The 17,240-nt window shown below is 33.6% G+C and overlaps 1 protein-coding gene across 1 annotated transcript in view; it reads left to right on the forward strand.

The window, feature by feature from the left end:
• The first annotated feature begins 471 nt into the window (after positions 1 to 471).
• The window catches only part of p130CAS (Serine_rich_CAS and FAT-like_CAS_C domain-containing protein p130CAS), a 70,626-nt gene continuing 53,857 nt past the window's right edge, over positions 472 to 17,240 (forward strand). The window contains exon 1 of the mRNA XM_018518439.1: positions 472 to 922. Coding sequence (XP_018373941.1) covers positions 878 to 922 — 45 coding nt within the window. The 5' untranslated portion in view covers positions 472 to 877. The remainder of the gene's footprint in view (positions 923 to 17,240) is intronic.

Genomic DNA, 17,240 nt, shown 5'->3' on the forward strand with positions numbered 1-17,240 from the left:
TTTGTGAAACAATTGATCTAATTTTTCATGTTGGATAACAATATTAATTTCAACTCAAAATTGTGTGCAATACGAATATAATAAAATTGGTAAAAACGTAACACAAACGAGCAATTAAATAGCTCAAAGATTAAAACTAGTTTATTAAAACTTCAAGAAGGGATTAAAATTATAATTATTCATTAATATACAACGCATTTCATGTTAGACATTTATCGATAAAATAGTCAAACAGATTTTGCATTTATTCTTCAAACTGTTTCAAGTAAACGTGCAAAAAAAAAGGAAGGCGGAACCTCGGAGGTAACGTTTCCGAAACGGCTGCGTTGGCGCGTCCGCATGTACGAGGGGGATGACAGATATTCGGCCGTCTCCGCCGGCGTTCGGCGACGCTCGGCGGCACTCGGCTGACTCGGCGGCGCTCGGTCGCGCAGCTACACCGCCCGGAACCGTCAGTCCCGCGCAGACTCTCGAGGTGTGGGTATACGCTTCGCGTCTTGCCGATTCTCGCTGCCTCTCCGGCGTTTTTCTACGAGTACAAAAAAGAGTTCTCGGGGATCTGCGCGACGCGCACGTTGTTCCGATCGTCGGTGTAACTGCCGCGTGTTCCGGCGAGTATCGCGAGTGAATCGCGATATCTGTACAGTGGCGAAAACGAACGATAGAGAGAAAGGGCGGTGAAAGACAGAGAGAGAGAGAGAGAGAGAGGAGGACGGTCGGAGTGCGGCTCGTGATCGATCTCATAGTGTGTACGCGCGTCAAGGTGTTTTCTTTCCGCGGCCACCCGTCGCCGATCTCTATTATGTCACCGGCCGCGCGTGCCGGTAGACCGCTCTGATTCGAGATACTTGCAAGGCACGCAATAACGCCCGCCACGATGCTGCCGCAGACACCTGACATCATCCCGACTACGTTGAACCAGGTAAGCAGTGGCGGTTACGACGCGGTGAGGCTGCGGCTATGCGTTTGGACCGGAGGCGCCGGTCACGCCGATTCGAGTCGGTTGGAATTTCGGTTGAGTTCAAATCTCCGCAGGATGCTCGGCGCCGAAGTCTCCCCCGCGTCTTCGCTCGTGACGATTTTTGCACGAGCTACTCCTGATCGACCGTTTCTAGTTATAAGGTAGTTCGATCTCTGACGGCGTTATAGGATCATGTCCTTCGCTCCGCACAGCATGAAATATTTCGGAAATATTTGTAAAATATTGCAAGATTTTTGAAATATATTTCGAAAATTCTTCATGAAATATTTCTAAAATATAAATATGTCCCGGAGAAGTCAGAGTTTTCAAAATATTCTTTTCCTTGCAAGATATTTGTACAATATATTTAAAATATATATTGTTGTGAAATATTTCAGTACAATGCTTTAAAATGTTCTACAAGTGTTTACCAAATATTTCTGAAATATTTTATTGAAATATTAAAAAAAGAGATTTCCATAAATATTTCATGCTTTGACATTTCTAATGTCCTGAGTACGTATTATGGAATTATTCGAAATGGATTCCGATTAGAATTATTTAATTATTTGCTAGATTTCTATTGTGTTTTTTTAAAGAAAATTGTAATTCCGATCGGAATCCGTTCCGAACAATTCCATAATACGTGCCCAGAACGTTAGAACGCGAAATATCGAAGGAAGTTTATTTTTCGACCTCAGCTCATATCTCGTTAATCTTTTATGGCATTGTCACTTGCGATAAAAATTATTTTATTTTGTTCACGCTTTTAGCTCTATTCCATTTTTTCCCGTAGTAATCCTTCGCCGACAATATTAAACCAGCTGCACACGATACATTTTTTCCTACTCGTGTTTTAATAAATTACTAGAATTTCCACGTAACAGAATTTCAAATAATGCAAATTTCAGGAAAATTTCAAGAAATTTCAAACACAGGAGTTGTAGTAATTTATTAAAACGCAAACAATCCAAACATGAAAACGTGCATTGCGTGCCGCAAGCTTTTAGACTTTAAAGTTTAAAGACATAGTTTTTTTACTATACGAATAGTAGTAGATTTAAATCTGTAAAAAATAAATAAAATACAATCCAACTTCTGCGAGAATAAAAACTCGTTTTTAAAGCTTTTATATGTATATAAAAATGTTTACAGAACAATATAAAAATCTGTACTGAAGTTTGAAAATCCAAGTTATAGACGAAGGATGAAAATTTCACAGAAGGTAATAATAAAACATTTTGAACAATAAGAGATGAATTAAAGGAGTGATCTCAGAGCAGAAAATGGCGTAAATTTTCTTCCGTCTGTATTTACGATAACGAGAATTGAACTTACTGGCAGCAAACCGGTTTTAATGACTGGCTCGATTTTCCAAAGCTACTCCGAAGTTTTGCGTTGCATTTCGCAGGGCATCTGGAAAAGAGATATTTAACGATATTTCGCGTGAGAGTAGGCTGCCTGAATTCAGCAATTTCTCGCGGCTAAATTATTTCACATTTCCGTTCCGCCACAATTGCGCGCGATTAATCCAGGGAGCCCGCATGTATATGGTGTTTAAAGCTCCGTTATACAAGCGGACGTTCCACGCGGTAGAAATTGATTAGCCTCGGTATCCTGTCATGACTCGGCGGCATCCGAACGAAATAATCGTCTTAAAATCGCTCCGAATCGCAGACTAGATCGCGATAAACCCCGGAAAGAAATAACCGACGGTAATAAATGATATTCGCACGCGATACAGTCGCGCGAACATAGGTAATGTTAACCCAAAAGCGCGTTTGAACTCTCACATAGTATGATAATATCTTCATTTTGGTTATTCCGGAAATTTTAATTAAAACTTTGTCCGTTTGCCTGATTCTCGCCGCGAAGAAGTTTTGCGTAATCTCGCAACTCTAGAATAGTTGAGCCACTGATATTAATATACTTGTGATGCATCTCAAGAGATGTTGACATCTAAACAAGAATTTGGTTCCTTTAAAATAAGTTTTGTTATTATACAACTTTATCTGGATTATATAATATGATTTTGTAGTACTGTGTATAAAATTTTACGAAAAAGAAGAGTATCCGATGAAATACTAGTAAATTTGAAGTTGTTGGAAGTCTTTTCCATTCTAATACATTTTTATTTATACCCAGCATTTTAGGGTAAAAAATAGATTTTTTAGTTTTAATCTATTAATTTTGAAGTGATACATTTCAAAGGATGTTACAAGGAAAGAATGTATTGCTGAAATATCTAAAAATTTAGATACAGATACAGATCTATAAAAATAATATTGTTGAAACATTAAAATAATTATGTAGTAAAATACTTAAGCTGAGCTGTAAAAAGTTCAGACGTTCCATTAACTTGAGCTTGAATCGTTTTACATAATTATATATTTTGATGGTCGAACAAAATTACATTCAGATCTAACTAAAGTTTTACGTATTTCAGTAAAATCGTTCTTTCTCTAAGCAAAAATTACCTTCTCTGAAATAATTAATTTTGTTTCTTTCATTATGTAATTTAATTTTGTAATACAACTTTGTCTTGATTATGTAATTTGATTTTATAATTATACATAACATTTTGTGAATTAAATAAGGGAAATTTTTTAAATACTAACAAATTAGAAATCTTTTGAAAGCTATTTTTAATTTAATATGTTTTTGTTTTACATATTCTTAGCATTTTAGGACAACAAAAACTAATTTTTTAGCTAGATTAAAATAATATTCCCTATACGTAATAATTTATAGGTTGATGAGTTGGTTAAATAATACATTTGCTTATGAAAATTTTCGAGTTATTATTAGGGATTGATGATAAAACACGTGTCTATGTAGACGAGTGGATAACTACTGCTCTTCGCATTTGGCACAATTCGAATTATTTCTTCGAGTGTCTACGAGAAAACTTAAGTTATTGAACAATACATATGACAGCTTCTATGTCACTTTTGTATGATGAAAAGAGAATAATAACGAGAGGTCGACTATATATGATCGATAATAACCGGAAGGTTTTGCCAAGGTCTGTCTGCCCGCAGCAGACGACGTGACATTGACAACATTGACATTTTATCATGCAAAGTGGCTCGAGTGGTTTATCTTCCTTTATGTTGTCCCCTTACACGTAATATAATCGATTGAGTGGAGATCAGGGTTAAAAAAATGCCTTTCCATAATATACAGGTATCTTTCCCGGCATTGAATTTTTCAGGACAAGGAAGGGGGGAAATTAAATCAGAAAATGTGTACATTAATTACATAAGAAATCTTTTGAGCGTTTCTCTCTGTTCCTTCCATTTTTTAAAATTTACATGAGATTTTTATTTCTGATTAACCCTTTGATGGTGGATCCATTTGACTCATTCAATCTCTCTTATGAATTTCAACCTCTCTTATAAATCTCTCTGTCAAAAATGTCAAACAATTCAATATTCTTTATGTTACATGTGTAAATTTGAATTATTCTTATTATACTTACTATTTATTCACTGAGAAAAATTATTCATTTGGTTAAATTAATTTATTAAATGAAAATTGATTTAATTAATTTAATTTTTTAAATAAAGAATGTACGCATTTAAGTCAATATTATATTTAATTTAAATACATACATTCTCCAATAAAAGAAATAAAGACAACTAAATTTTAATTTAGTCAAATGAATTTTTTAATATTCTTATTATTCTTATATACTTACAATTAGTATTTATTTTTTTATACGAATTATGTCATTTTGAAATTAATTAATATGTTAATTAACATAAATTAAATGAGCCTTACAGATCCAGCATTAGTAACTGTGTTATAAATTTTGACGTCAGTTCCGGAGGATTAAGTCTGGAATTGTTTGGAAAGATAAGGATCAGATATAATTTTCAGGAAGCTTATCCGGCTCTAACAGGTGGATCGTAAATCGATAATCCTTTGTCGATAAATTATTGAAAGATAACGTAGGATATTCCTTCGCGATAGAGACTCATTGATCATCTCGCTCCTGAGTTTATTCTTATATAACCGAGAATGATTTTCCGAGAGCGTGTCACGTGAGTCAAAATCGATTTGTGCGGTAATTACATTTTGAGTAATAAATAGCAAACGTGGTATTGAAATTTGCCACAACGTGCCTGAATCAAGCGCGCCAAAATTGCTGTAATTGTTGCGAAACAATTGCGGCATACATTTTTCACTTATCGCCGAAGCTGTCGGTTGTGAAATACCGATCGGTTGCCCCAGACCGAATTTTCGCTAGGTCAGAAATTAAAATCGTGCAACAACAACACGACGTGACGTATTACGCAAAATTAAACGATAAACAAATCTAAAATCTAGGGTGCAATTTACTTAACTCTACAAATGCTTTAAAGTTTTTAATTAATCAATTAAAAGGAAATAAATTTACTAATTAATCAATCAAAGAATTTTTCAAAACATTTATAACATTATGAATGAATAGTAACCTTAATTCTGAAAATCTATGATTATTTTTTTAATAAGCTCCTTTTCCAAAAACTCGTCTTTCGTTATAGAAATAATTAAGCTTGTTGATTTCAAGAAAAACAATTTTGATATTATATTACCGATGCAAAAATTTATGACTTAAGAAAAATCTAAAGAATGTTAAATGAAGGCGATCTATTAATAGAGATTTTATATATATATTTTAATAACCTTCCTATTTTTCTTTTATGAAACGGAATTGTCGGTGAATTAAATTTTAATCAGAGTTTCAAACGAGTTTCTCACACGAGACGACCGGGCCGGTTTCTTGCGCTCGTTCGCGCGAGTGGCATTGACTTTTCCGCGTATTCCCGATGAGTCGTGAGGAAAGGCACAGCACGTTTCACCACGTCTGTTTGTCCACGTATGATTTCGTCGTAGGTGCCTCCTCTTCTGAGACCGCGCGCCGTTCCGCTCAGGTTTATCATTCGTGGAAGGTGCATGACGTACTCCACGAGAGAATTCTTGGGGCGGACCTTATCGATTGTTTCGAAAGCCAATGTTAAACAAGACAACACCTCGTGCGCGACGGTGCTCGCGGAGATACACGGTCGCAATCGTGCGGAACGTCGATCGTAATAATTATCCCTTGAGTCATTAGTCGGCGAGTTTTTGATTTAGTCAATGCCGCTTTTTCGTCGAAAGATTACGTTAGTTTCACTTTGAACCAGACTGGATGTTTCTTATGGATTTTGAATACTGAAAATGATGCCGCAAATAAAAAATTCCGACACGTCAGATTTCCCAGGTAATTGAGATTTAATATTAAAAAATGGCTTTTTTAACGATATTTTTTTGTAAAGAAGGTTATCTTAAAATTCCGATTAAAAATTATGAATGTATTGTTCCTATAAAATGCATTTTTTATTTCAATATTTTACTTTTTAACTATGTGTTATAAAGGTTTGTCTGGTTCATAGTAAATTAAAAAGAAAAACATATTTTTGTAAATTAGTGTTATTCTTTCGTACGTTTAATTTTATAGATCGGCACGTTGAAATAAATATCGAAGATTTATCATTATAAAGTTTCTACTAATACAGTTTAACTTTAATCTCAGTTCAACTTATTGATTCTTATACCTGTTTTCTTCGATATAGATTAACTTTAATCTCGGTTCAACGTATTTTAGCTTTTTCTAATTTTTAAAACCAGAAAAAGATGAAGAGTAAATTGAACTAAGATTAGAGTTAATCTATACTGATCGAAACCGGCACCAGAACAAAAAAAAGATGGAGAGTAAGTTGAACAGAGATTAAAGCTAATCTATATTGATGGAAACGGGCATTAGAATTAGAAAAAGATGAAAAATAAATTGAACCGAGATTAAAGTCACTCTGCCTCGGTGGGAACGGGCATTAACGGTTTCATCAGTCTTCGCAGTCGATTCTAACAATCGCCACGTCTATTTGCAAAATGGTTGCTACATTATCGGCCTTCCGGACCATCAACATAATCGACGACGCGACTGTACAAGCCGAGGTACAAGCTATTTCTGTGACTAGTCAAGTTCTTCCATTTAATGACGGTACCTCATGAAGTTGCTAGACATACGAACACTAGCAAGACGAGATTAATCCCGCGCGATCACTCCCATGTTGAAGATTAAGGATGATATTTGCAGAAACGATTACACTTCACGCAGTATCAGCGCATTGCGGTGATAGCGTTACGCTCACCGTTGGCATTCTCATAATCGTGCGACTCCGTCATGCGTGTTCTATGCAAATACCGCTTTATGCAAACGACATCGATGCCACGATCTTCGCAGAAGCTGCAAGTCGACCTCATAGCGAATAATGCATTGTTGCGAGATTAAACGCGTCAGGAACGCACCGCCAGAATTAAACCTTTTCCAACAGAAACGTGCAGAGAATCTGCAAATACATAGTTTTCGTGTTATAAATGACAGAGAGATACAGGCAAGCAATGTGATACACATGACTTAATATAGTTTGAAAATGAAGCTACAAATCTTTAAGATATTACATGCTATTAAGAAGTTTGCGTATAAATGTGAATAAAGATTAAGTAATCAAGAAGCGTATTTTGTATCGGAAACGTACTTGTAGTAAGAACAATATTATTACAATACATACATATACTGAGAAAAATGGTTTGATTGAAAACGGACAAACTAGATTTTGATTAAGTCAATCAAAATTTCGGTTATCTCAACTAGAATTTTCTATTAATTAAATTTACTAAAATTCTAGTTGAGATAAAAGGAATTCTGATTTAATCAGAATCTTCTGGTTTGTCTATTTTCAACCAAACCATTTTTCTCAGTGTAATTTATACAATAATACTATAGTATTATATAATAACACATAGAATTGCTAAACGTTAGCGTGTTCCTCTATCTTTTGTCTTCGGTAGGAGAAAACTTTCCGGAAGAAAATATAATAATTGCTTAGATTTTCTTAATGTCGTGAGAAACGGGATGCAAAATAACATTTTAATATACCTAGTACAGGCGTGAGAAAAGAATTCAGGGTCGTTTGCACGATTAGGAAAACGGAGAACAGAGAATTTGTAATGATTGTAGATTTGATATCTTCCACGTATGGTGTTTTACGTTGATGATCAAGTTACACGTTGATGTTATCGCTATAAACTTCCAGGTATATCATTAGGTGTACTATCCAATGTCGTGGTCTAGGTGAACCTTCAAAATAAAGCGAGTATTAAAAAACCGTTATTGCCTCGAGAGATTTATATTTATGTTTTTTCACAAATATAGTTTGTTTTATCATCGTAAAAAATGTAAAATGTTTCGTAAAAATATTGAAATTATATATATTGCACTATCTTCTTCTGTAAAATACGTTGATGAGCTATATAAAAATATATTTGAAGAAATAATTTATTATCTCCAAGTACAATTATAATGTCTGAAAATTTATATATATGTATAAATTAAATATAATTTTATTTAATTAAATATTTACAAAAAGAATATTTATCTTGGCGAAAGATATTCTATATTGGCTACGTTCGGAAACGTCGCTCGGATGCCTCCGATGCCTCGGATTCATCATCTGTTTTTGTTTAACATTAAATGTTAAAGGCATCCGAGCGACGTTCCCGAACGCAGCCATAGTATAGTTGTGCTAGTAGTTAAAACATGATTAAAAATCCATAATTACGCATTTCAATGGTCGTAAAATATAATGACTATAGTATCATATTTTGCGATTATTCTCGACATATTTATGTATCCTTTATTGTTGATAGATGAAACTATATTCAATCCGGAAATTCAAATATTCAGCTTTGGCTCTTAAATGTATCTATCCATGCGCGTATAATATTTTTTTATAACCTTGAAACCAGTTTAAACGGGATGCGTTACGCTTGATAAGATTTTTCGAAAGATTACTTGCACTCGTAATCCAGTCAACTATGTGCTTCCTATAATAACGAAAACGATCGCTTGATTATAGCTGCCGTAAAAGCATCGTAATAGGTACATTCATCTATGACTCGTGATAATGATCGATCGGTCGATCGATATACGTATCGTACCGTGGATATTAAGGCGGAGCAGAATCGTCCCGCTCTGAAATTAAACTTTGGAAATTTTAACGAACAAATTTGATTGGACGGTTAAAAATCCCGATGGAACGTATTTGCTTCATAATCGAAGCCGAAGCTCTTTGATCATCCTCTTTGCCTTTTATCTCTTTTAAATTAATATGCTTTTACGATAATAGACAGGAGGAAAAGCAAAAAAATCTTATAAAAGTAGGTTAACTTTTACTTTATCAATTGAAAAGATGCATTAATTTAACTTTTTTAATGTCAAAGAAGATATGTATTCAAACGGTTGGATAGAGCCATGTTTGGATAAAATTAATGTTATTGAAAAAATTTGAACGATCATTCCGATTATCTCGCATGTTTGCAAATATAAATCGTAAAGTCTAGTTATGTAAATGAAGGTAAAAACAATTTTATAGCGTGCCGAAGCGTAACTCTGGCGATCGTTATAATTAGATTTGCAGCCCTTGTTGTACATAATCCAAGAGAGATTTAATTTATTAAATCTCTTAACTCGCGCGCGCGCGCGCGAGTCTTTCGGATTAATAAATTAGAGCGCGCTATCTAAATTGTCGCCACGATAATTGTATCGTGTCGTATAAAGTAGTTGGCGCTGTCGCTTTCCGCGTATCCTGGATTAATTACCGATTTTTCAGTCTAATTAAATCAACGACTACCTATCTGCATGAGGCATGACTCAAAGCCGTATATTAACTCTAAATAATTCGATGCGATTAGAGTATCAGCGACAGTCGGCGCACTTACATGAGAAAAGGTTGTGTAACTAGTTATAACTGCAATGCTTGCTTACTATAGCGAACGTGCAGCGGCGAGATTTCATTACCTTGCTCTTTGTTCTGTGTTTATTGTCCTTTTTTGAATAACGCGACGCTTGCAGAAATAGCTCGACACCTTCTTCGGAGTACGTAACTTTGTTACGTCTTTATTTACGTTGCAATCAGATTCTACGAGATTGGAATGTATTAGAAAAATATTGTGTTAAAATCAAAATATACTATTGTTAGACATTCTATAGAAAAAGCTAAAATGAACAGTTAAGCAGGTAATATAAAAATAATAAAGAAGTGTATAAGAAAAATTTTTCATAGTAATTACAATTTATTATAATTAAAAAAATGTCATTTTTATAGAAGTCTTGGATACAAAAACTATTTTAATAAGGTTAATTAAACAACATATTTTTTAATTTTTGAATAATTTAATTATTTCACCATTATATGATATATCCACTTATCCATTCATCAATAATTAATAAGGCTCGATTTTTGTAAAATTTCTGAACCGTTTAATAATATCATATCAATGTTCTGATGACTTTAACACAATAATTTTAGGCGTTATGCATATTAAAAAGCCCCTGCCTTCTTTACGACAGCATCGCAATTAGTTCGATAAAAAAAAAAGAGAAATGATGTAGTAGCTTAAGGCTTGTAAAGTTGGTGGTTTCTCGAGAAACCATCGGCCAGTGGCTTAATGAGATTTCGCGGTCGACAGTGGCGTAATTAGGGGCGAGAGTGCCCCGTGCCCCGCCTATTAAAAGCCTCTACCACCCGCTCCTCTGCGTATTTTAATGCGATTTAATTTACCGTTAGCTGTACTCATGGTTACCTGCCGCTCATTGGAGAAAGGTGAGTGTGTCGGTTCCGGAGTCAAGACGAAGAACGAGGGGGGTTCGCCGATCCTTTCCACTTTTCATGGCCATCGAGTGGGGCGTAAATATATGTTCGTCAATCGGCACGCAGACTTTGCGATCGCGAAACGAGAGTAAACCGGTATAAATCAAACTGTACATTCAATGACGAGTTCCATCATTTTCCATAGGAACATTTTATTTAAAGCACCTCCTATATTATTTAAAAGATTACACATTTTAAAACACAAATGGTTTATGAAGTAAAAAACAAATGAGCAGAATTATAAAAATACACAAGAATTAATGAAATAGATTAAGGATATATACGATATCAAATAATACAATTACTTTAATGATATTTATGAAATGTATGAATATGTATTATATTCGCTTTCCTATATTTATAACAAAATTAATATGATATATAATATAATATATAATTTATAACAAAATATTTTAGATTCATTTTTTAGACCAATGATGCGCAACTTAACCAGTGGCCCATGAGCCGCATGCGGCTTACGTGAATTTTTGGCGGCCCGCTAGCTTATAGCCGAAAATATAAAATCATATTTTTTATGTTATGCAAATGAAATAAACGTTATGCGATGCATAAGATTTTATCTTATCTTTTGAAAATTGCTCTTAAAAAATTTCTCAGATGTGGCTAAATAAGTTAGGTATATGTATCTTTTATTTGCGCACCATTTGTGTGACAGAGGAAAATGAGAAATAATATTATATTATTGCATATTAATATGTATTTATTTTTTCCATTATTTTGGCGAAAAACATGAGTCAGGGTCGAAAATATTTTTACCTTGATGTGACATTGACCAAAATGGCAAAGACCCCCAGGTGGAGGGTAGCTAGAGAGAAGGCTGCGATTGATCGGTCTCGAGGCATAAATGTAGATATACCCCGAACCAACCCTTTCTAACTTCCTCTTCTTGCAACTTGTTAAATATTAAGAGTAGCAACAACAGGAAATATTCACACTTTCCGAGAAAAAGAAAATCGACATATATTCTCGTGAACTTACGAACGTGGAATAACTTGAAAAAAGGGATTGTAATATCAATAATTCTCGTGTCTACCCACATAAATTATGATAATCGCCATATTCAATTATACTATCTCATATAAAGTTCACTAATGATATTCACGTCGTCGTCATAAATCCTTTTAATCACATTTCAGAGACACGTAGATCTTTTAAAAGCATTATCGATACTTGGTGCAGTTGATAGCAGCGTTTTAATCGAAAGATAGCCACTGGACCGTAAATTGTTACGACAGATCGATATCACATCAGATAGTGCCAGAGATATTCTATTAAATTGAATCGTTGTACTCCGATTTGCTGAAATTCGTGCACACGCGCATTCAACTTTAGCGATTTAGATACAAATTTGTATATGTAAGATATATCAAATACATTATAAATACTTAAGAAAATATAGCCTATATAAATAACCTGTAGTGGAGCATAATCGTTCAGTATCCGGTGGGAGGTTTTGTTAAGAACCTTGACTGGAAAATCTTGCTGCGCTAAATTCCGTGAGAAATCTTGACAATCGATCGATTGTTCTTGCTGTTTCGTTAAGCACGTTTCGCGTTTCGTTAGCAACAAGTTGTCAGACTACAGTCTGCTCTATCACAACTGTCGCTAACTGTTCTTCATGAGATAGACAATGGGTTGCGTAACGATGACTGTTTCTCTTGTACGGTCTTCAGTTATTTATTTCTTAATAAATTACGGAATTTCCGATGCATTTATACATCCTGCTTTTCATAATTATGCACGTTTCTTGATAATCTTGTTTGAATAAATATAGAACACTTGAGATGATGATTAAAGTAACATTTTTCGAAGGAAAGCTATTCTTTATTGACATGAAAAAATATATTTACATTATTTTTTACGCTATATTAGTTTTCAATATAAATTTAGTATATTCCTTCGTTGAAAATATGATATTTTACCCACCTTGATTTTAATGTATTTGTTGAAAAGGATCTTAATCGTGGATTGAAACGTTCAATTAATTCACTGAGAAAAATTTTCGGGTTTTATTCGTTCAAAAAGTAACAAACGGATATTTCCGATTGATTTTGATCGGATAGTCCTAAAATTTGATCGGATAGTCTTATAAATCCGATCAAAATCAATCGGAAATATCCGTTTGTTACTTTTTGAACGATCATTTTTCTCAGTGTTAATATTATATAATAAATAATTTCCACAACTAAACCTAGCGTTTGGCTCTTACAGGCTTTTATTTCAATTGATCTACTTCATTAGAGCCTGTACAATTTTTTATATTGTTACGATATTTTGTAAATTAGATTATTTACTTCGATTTATTTGAATTGTTACATTGTCAACGTATCCATTTATGAACATACCTGTCGACGAGCTGTATCGGTACAAGGATTGCAATCTGTCGGGTTATTGATCCACCTACATTCAGAATAGGGTGGTACATATATACAGGATAATCTGTAACGATTCCCACGGTCTTCAGGGTCCACACGCGAGCATCTACACCTCTCGACTCGACACGCCACCTTTTCAAGGCATTTCTGAGCATCGATGGCTCTTTCGTGAGAGTTTTTTTAAAAAGAAGAACCGTATTCGCGTGGAATCTAATTGCGCTACGTCTTAAATATCGTGTTGTTCACGGCTCCGTTTCTGCGGCCCGCCTTCGATCGGAATTTGCGATATGTCTTGATTTCGCACTATACTTCGGTATTCTCGTTAACGCATCAGCACGCGATAAACGTGGCTTGCAATTAATTATATTTCACCAGACGGATATTGCTCGCGGTTTGAAAAAACGCTGACGGATTTTGCGAGGGAACGTTTGAACGATGGAATTATACGAACGTAAGCCGTTGCGTGTCGCGTGAGGTTTACAATGTAAATGAGATCGCGATGAACGTTCACCGTAGGACAATACGAAAAATCTCACAATAAATATGCCTTATACACTTTTCCATTTGTCAACGTTTCTTATTAATTGTCACAAAAATATTCATTGTTTTATTAATCATCATAAAAATATTAAAAAATCTTGTTTGAAAACAATTCTAAAATTGAAGATTCGTATATTTTATGTTAAAAATCTTGAAACTCGAATTAATACATATAAAAATATTATATGCTCTATTTTATATTTCATATTTATTTAATTATTATATTTATTCTTTACATTATATATTTATATAAAAGTATTTTCCTAAATTTTTCTTATTTAAAAATATAACTTTTTAATAATAATCATAATTACAATAATATAGTTCTTTTGAATTTTTGTTATACGTTTTTATAACCGATTTTTCTTGAAGCACCTTGTAGAAGATCGTGATGCGCAAGAAACCCAGCAGATTATTCAACTCAGCCTCTTTCGTCCACGATCTTTTTTCTTTCTCTCTCCATTCAAAGAGACTTCATTGTCGAGTTTGACGCATCTTGCGTTATATAGAGCAGGTGCGCGGTTTACCTGCCGCAGGCGGTGCTGCTTTTTCATTTTCTCTACTTTGCTGCCTTCGCGCTCCGCGATCATCATATCTCCGCTCGTTTCGTTTTCTTCTGCAGAATCTTCTTTACCGCGGTAAGAACTCAGTGGGAATTAATACCACGTCTTATAAATAAAACGTTTGCACGTGAATCCATCGCGGATTATCGTTACGATGCAGTAGCGCGATATGAACGAGAATCGATTCAATTTACCACACAATCTCGTAGCACACACATCTGAATGCAAAATAAACTCTCTATATTCAGTTTCTCTCATTCCTTGGATAATATACTTTATTTACTCTTAACTTAGAAAAACTTTAGTTTTTCAGTAATTGAAAATATCTTGCAAAATTACAAAAATTTTATCAATTTACATCATAAATCACTTTATTTATAAAATTATAAAAATATATAAAATTATTTTATTTTCTTGTAAAAAAGCTTTTAGAGAAATGTGCCAAAGAGAGTGATAGGTTCGATCTCTTTCCGATAATTTATTGGAGCACTGTTTAGAATAATGTTATTGGCGCATTTTGTATAAATCACATAGTAAAATTAAAACAATTGAGAGGAAGCTTTAAAGTTATATTTTCTAGAAATAAGGTCAGAATTTCACACATACTGGTATTATCGCAAAGTTATATAATGGTGGCCGAGGCCGATAAACTTCTCGGGAAGTAATCTAACTCTTTTTACAACTTCCTGCGACCTCTATAAACGTTTTATTCGGTTTTTTCTGAAGGAAACTGTCCGGAATCTATATTTATTTGAGCCGGTTTGGACCACCAGCAGGGGCACGATTGTTCAAAATGGATGCTAAAGGACTCATTTCTACCTATCTCTTTCCTTTATCCTTCTTAAAGAGAATAATAGGAATGAATAAATTACGGAAAGAAATGGTGTAACTTATTTTAGATCATTTTTTAAGAGTCTATAGTTTATTGTATTTATTTCGATGGATAATCCCTTCGTGATATGATTAACTTTTTTATCTATAACGCGAAATATTATTTGATACTTCAGTTTTGAATACATATATATATATAAATGACTTGTTGAGTGAAAAATCAAGTATAAATAAAATTTATTCTGTAAAAAAGTAAAATTAATTACTAATAAATAAATAAAATGTAAAACTTTCAAGATATAAAATTAATAAGGTTCAGAAAAAGAATATATGTACACAGTAAAAAATCGTCCGTCCGTATGTAGAATTTTTCTTGTGTTACCACATTTTGATTATTACTTTAATGTAAAATAAACATACAGCTGATATGTTATTATTTTTGTAACATTTTGATGTGTTATTCATGTCACCTTTCTAACTTAACAATTACATATGTCAATTAAAAATGGAATATTATTTTGAGTGTTTTTAACACAATTGTTTCAATTAATTTATATATCTCAAAGTCAATTTAATATCTAAGAATTTTTTCATTCATATTATACGAACAAAAATGTTTTATTAACATTTTCTTACGAGTTACAACTACTCTTCTATGTACTCTACTTATTTTATATGTTAGTTTTAAATCATCCTTAAAGTCAAAATAATAAATATCAATGTAAAGTATTGTATCAATTATTTAACATTATTAATTCGTTAATAAATAACATAAGACGAATGAGTTTCTTTAACTTAAAATTTAGAGTAGATATCCTAGGACATGTAAAAAATATTAAAATTAACATTTTTTACTGTGTATAAATTAATAAACTATAAAATTATGCATGTAAAAAATTATCCGTATTTGAACCATAATTGAAATATCTTTCATGTATTTTTTAAAATTTCGTTATTTAGAGATGCTATCGAACCAATTGATATAAGAGCATTTCAGATCTGAAGATCAATTAATCAAACTAGAGATAATTCGGCTATAACATGATGGATCTCATGACGAATCATCGTCCCACGTCCATAGCGGCAATAGGTCGTGGGTTAAATGACAAAACATTTGTCAGATGTGGGTGAAACTAATTTGGCCTTTGCAAGTCGAACTAGGAAGTAGCTACTCGTGTTCCGCAGCCCGTATTAAATCAAGGATCTTCATAGAAATCCAATAATCATTGTCTCTTCTTGCAATGAAATGGTTCGTTTCGCTCGGAATGAAATGGATATGAAATCCATTTTCCGTATGACTCATAACCATCATCTGTGACATCTCGGAATAAATGTAAAGGAACTTTATAAGTTTCGATTCGTTTCAATCTCTATATATTTTCCGCTTCTCCAATTATTACACAATCAAATATACTAATATAAAACAAAAATAATAAAAAATCAACGTTGACTGTAAAAATTCATTCTTTAATTTGTACATACACAATTCGATAGCACTGGATCGCTCCAATTTTTTAAAGAATAGCCAATATTATTGGAATTCAATATTAGTCCAATCATGGATATTGACAACTTTCTGCGTAAAGCGAGTCCAGTTTCACGAGGAAAGTTTCATGTAATCGAGAAATTGTAAAATTTAACTTATTGATATTTCTACGTCCACAGGAGAGGGAAAGAAAGTAAGAAAACAATATTTCTTCTCGTTGACATGAGGGTGGAATGAAATGACATGAATTCCATCAACGAGCGACGTTGCAACAGATTCCACCAGGCTTCCACCCTCTAGGCAGAATCTAATCTTTCGTAGACAGGGGCGATCACGCCGTGCGACGGCGGAGGGTTGTAACACCCTCCGGTTTAAAATCTCGTGAGAGGAAAATTGAGATCCGAGGGAACTCACGTTTGGTTTAATTGCCCGCTTGTTCTCGTCAAGTCCTACAGACATCTGCTACAGCGTCGTTGCAAATTTTCGATTAGCATAATCTAAGTTGAGCAATAACGAGCTCTCAACGGATTATTAACAGTTGTTCGCATATTTTACGTTCCCTTAGGTATATTTAAGTAGCATATATGTATAAATATCGTACGCGAGCTTTGAATTTTAACTAGAACATAATTGAAGGCTATCGATAACAAAATGACTCGTTTGTGTGATAATTTTATTTAATCTCTCTCTTGAATATTAATTTATACTTTTTATCAGTAATTT

This window comes from Trachymyrmex cornetzi, unplaced genomic scaffold, assembly GCF_001594075.2.
Source record: "Trachymyrmex cornetzi isolate Tcor2-1 unplaced genomic scaffold, Tcor1.1 scaffold75, whole genome shotgun sequence".
Taxonomy (NCBI): domain Eukaryota; kingdom Metazoa; phylum Arthropoda; class Insecta; order Hymenoptera; family Formicidae; genus Trachymyrmex; species Trachymyrmex cornetzi.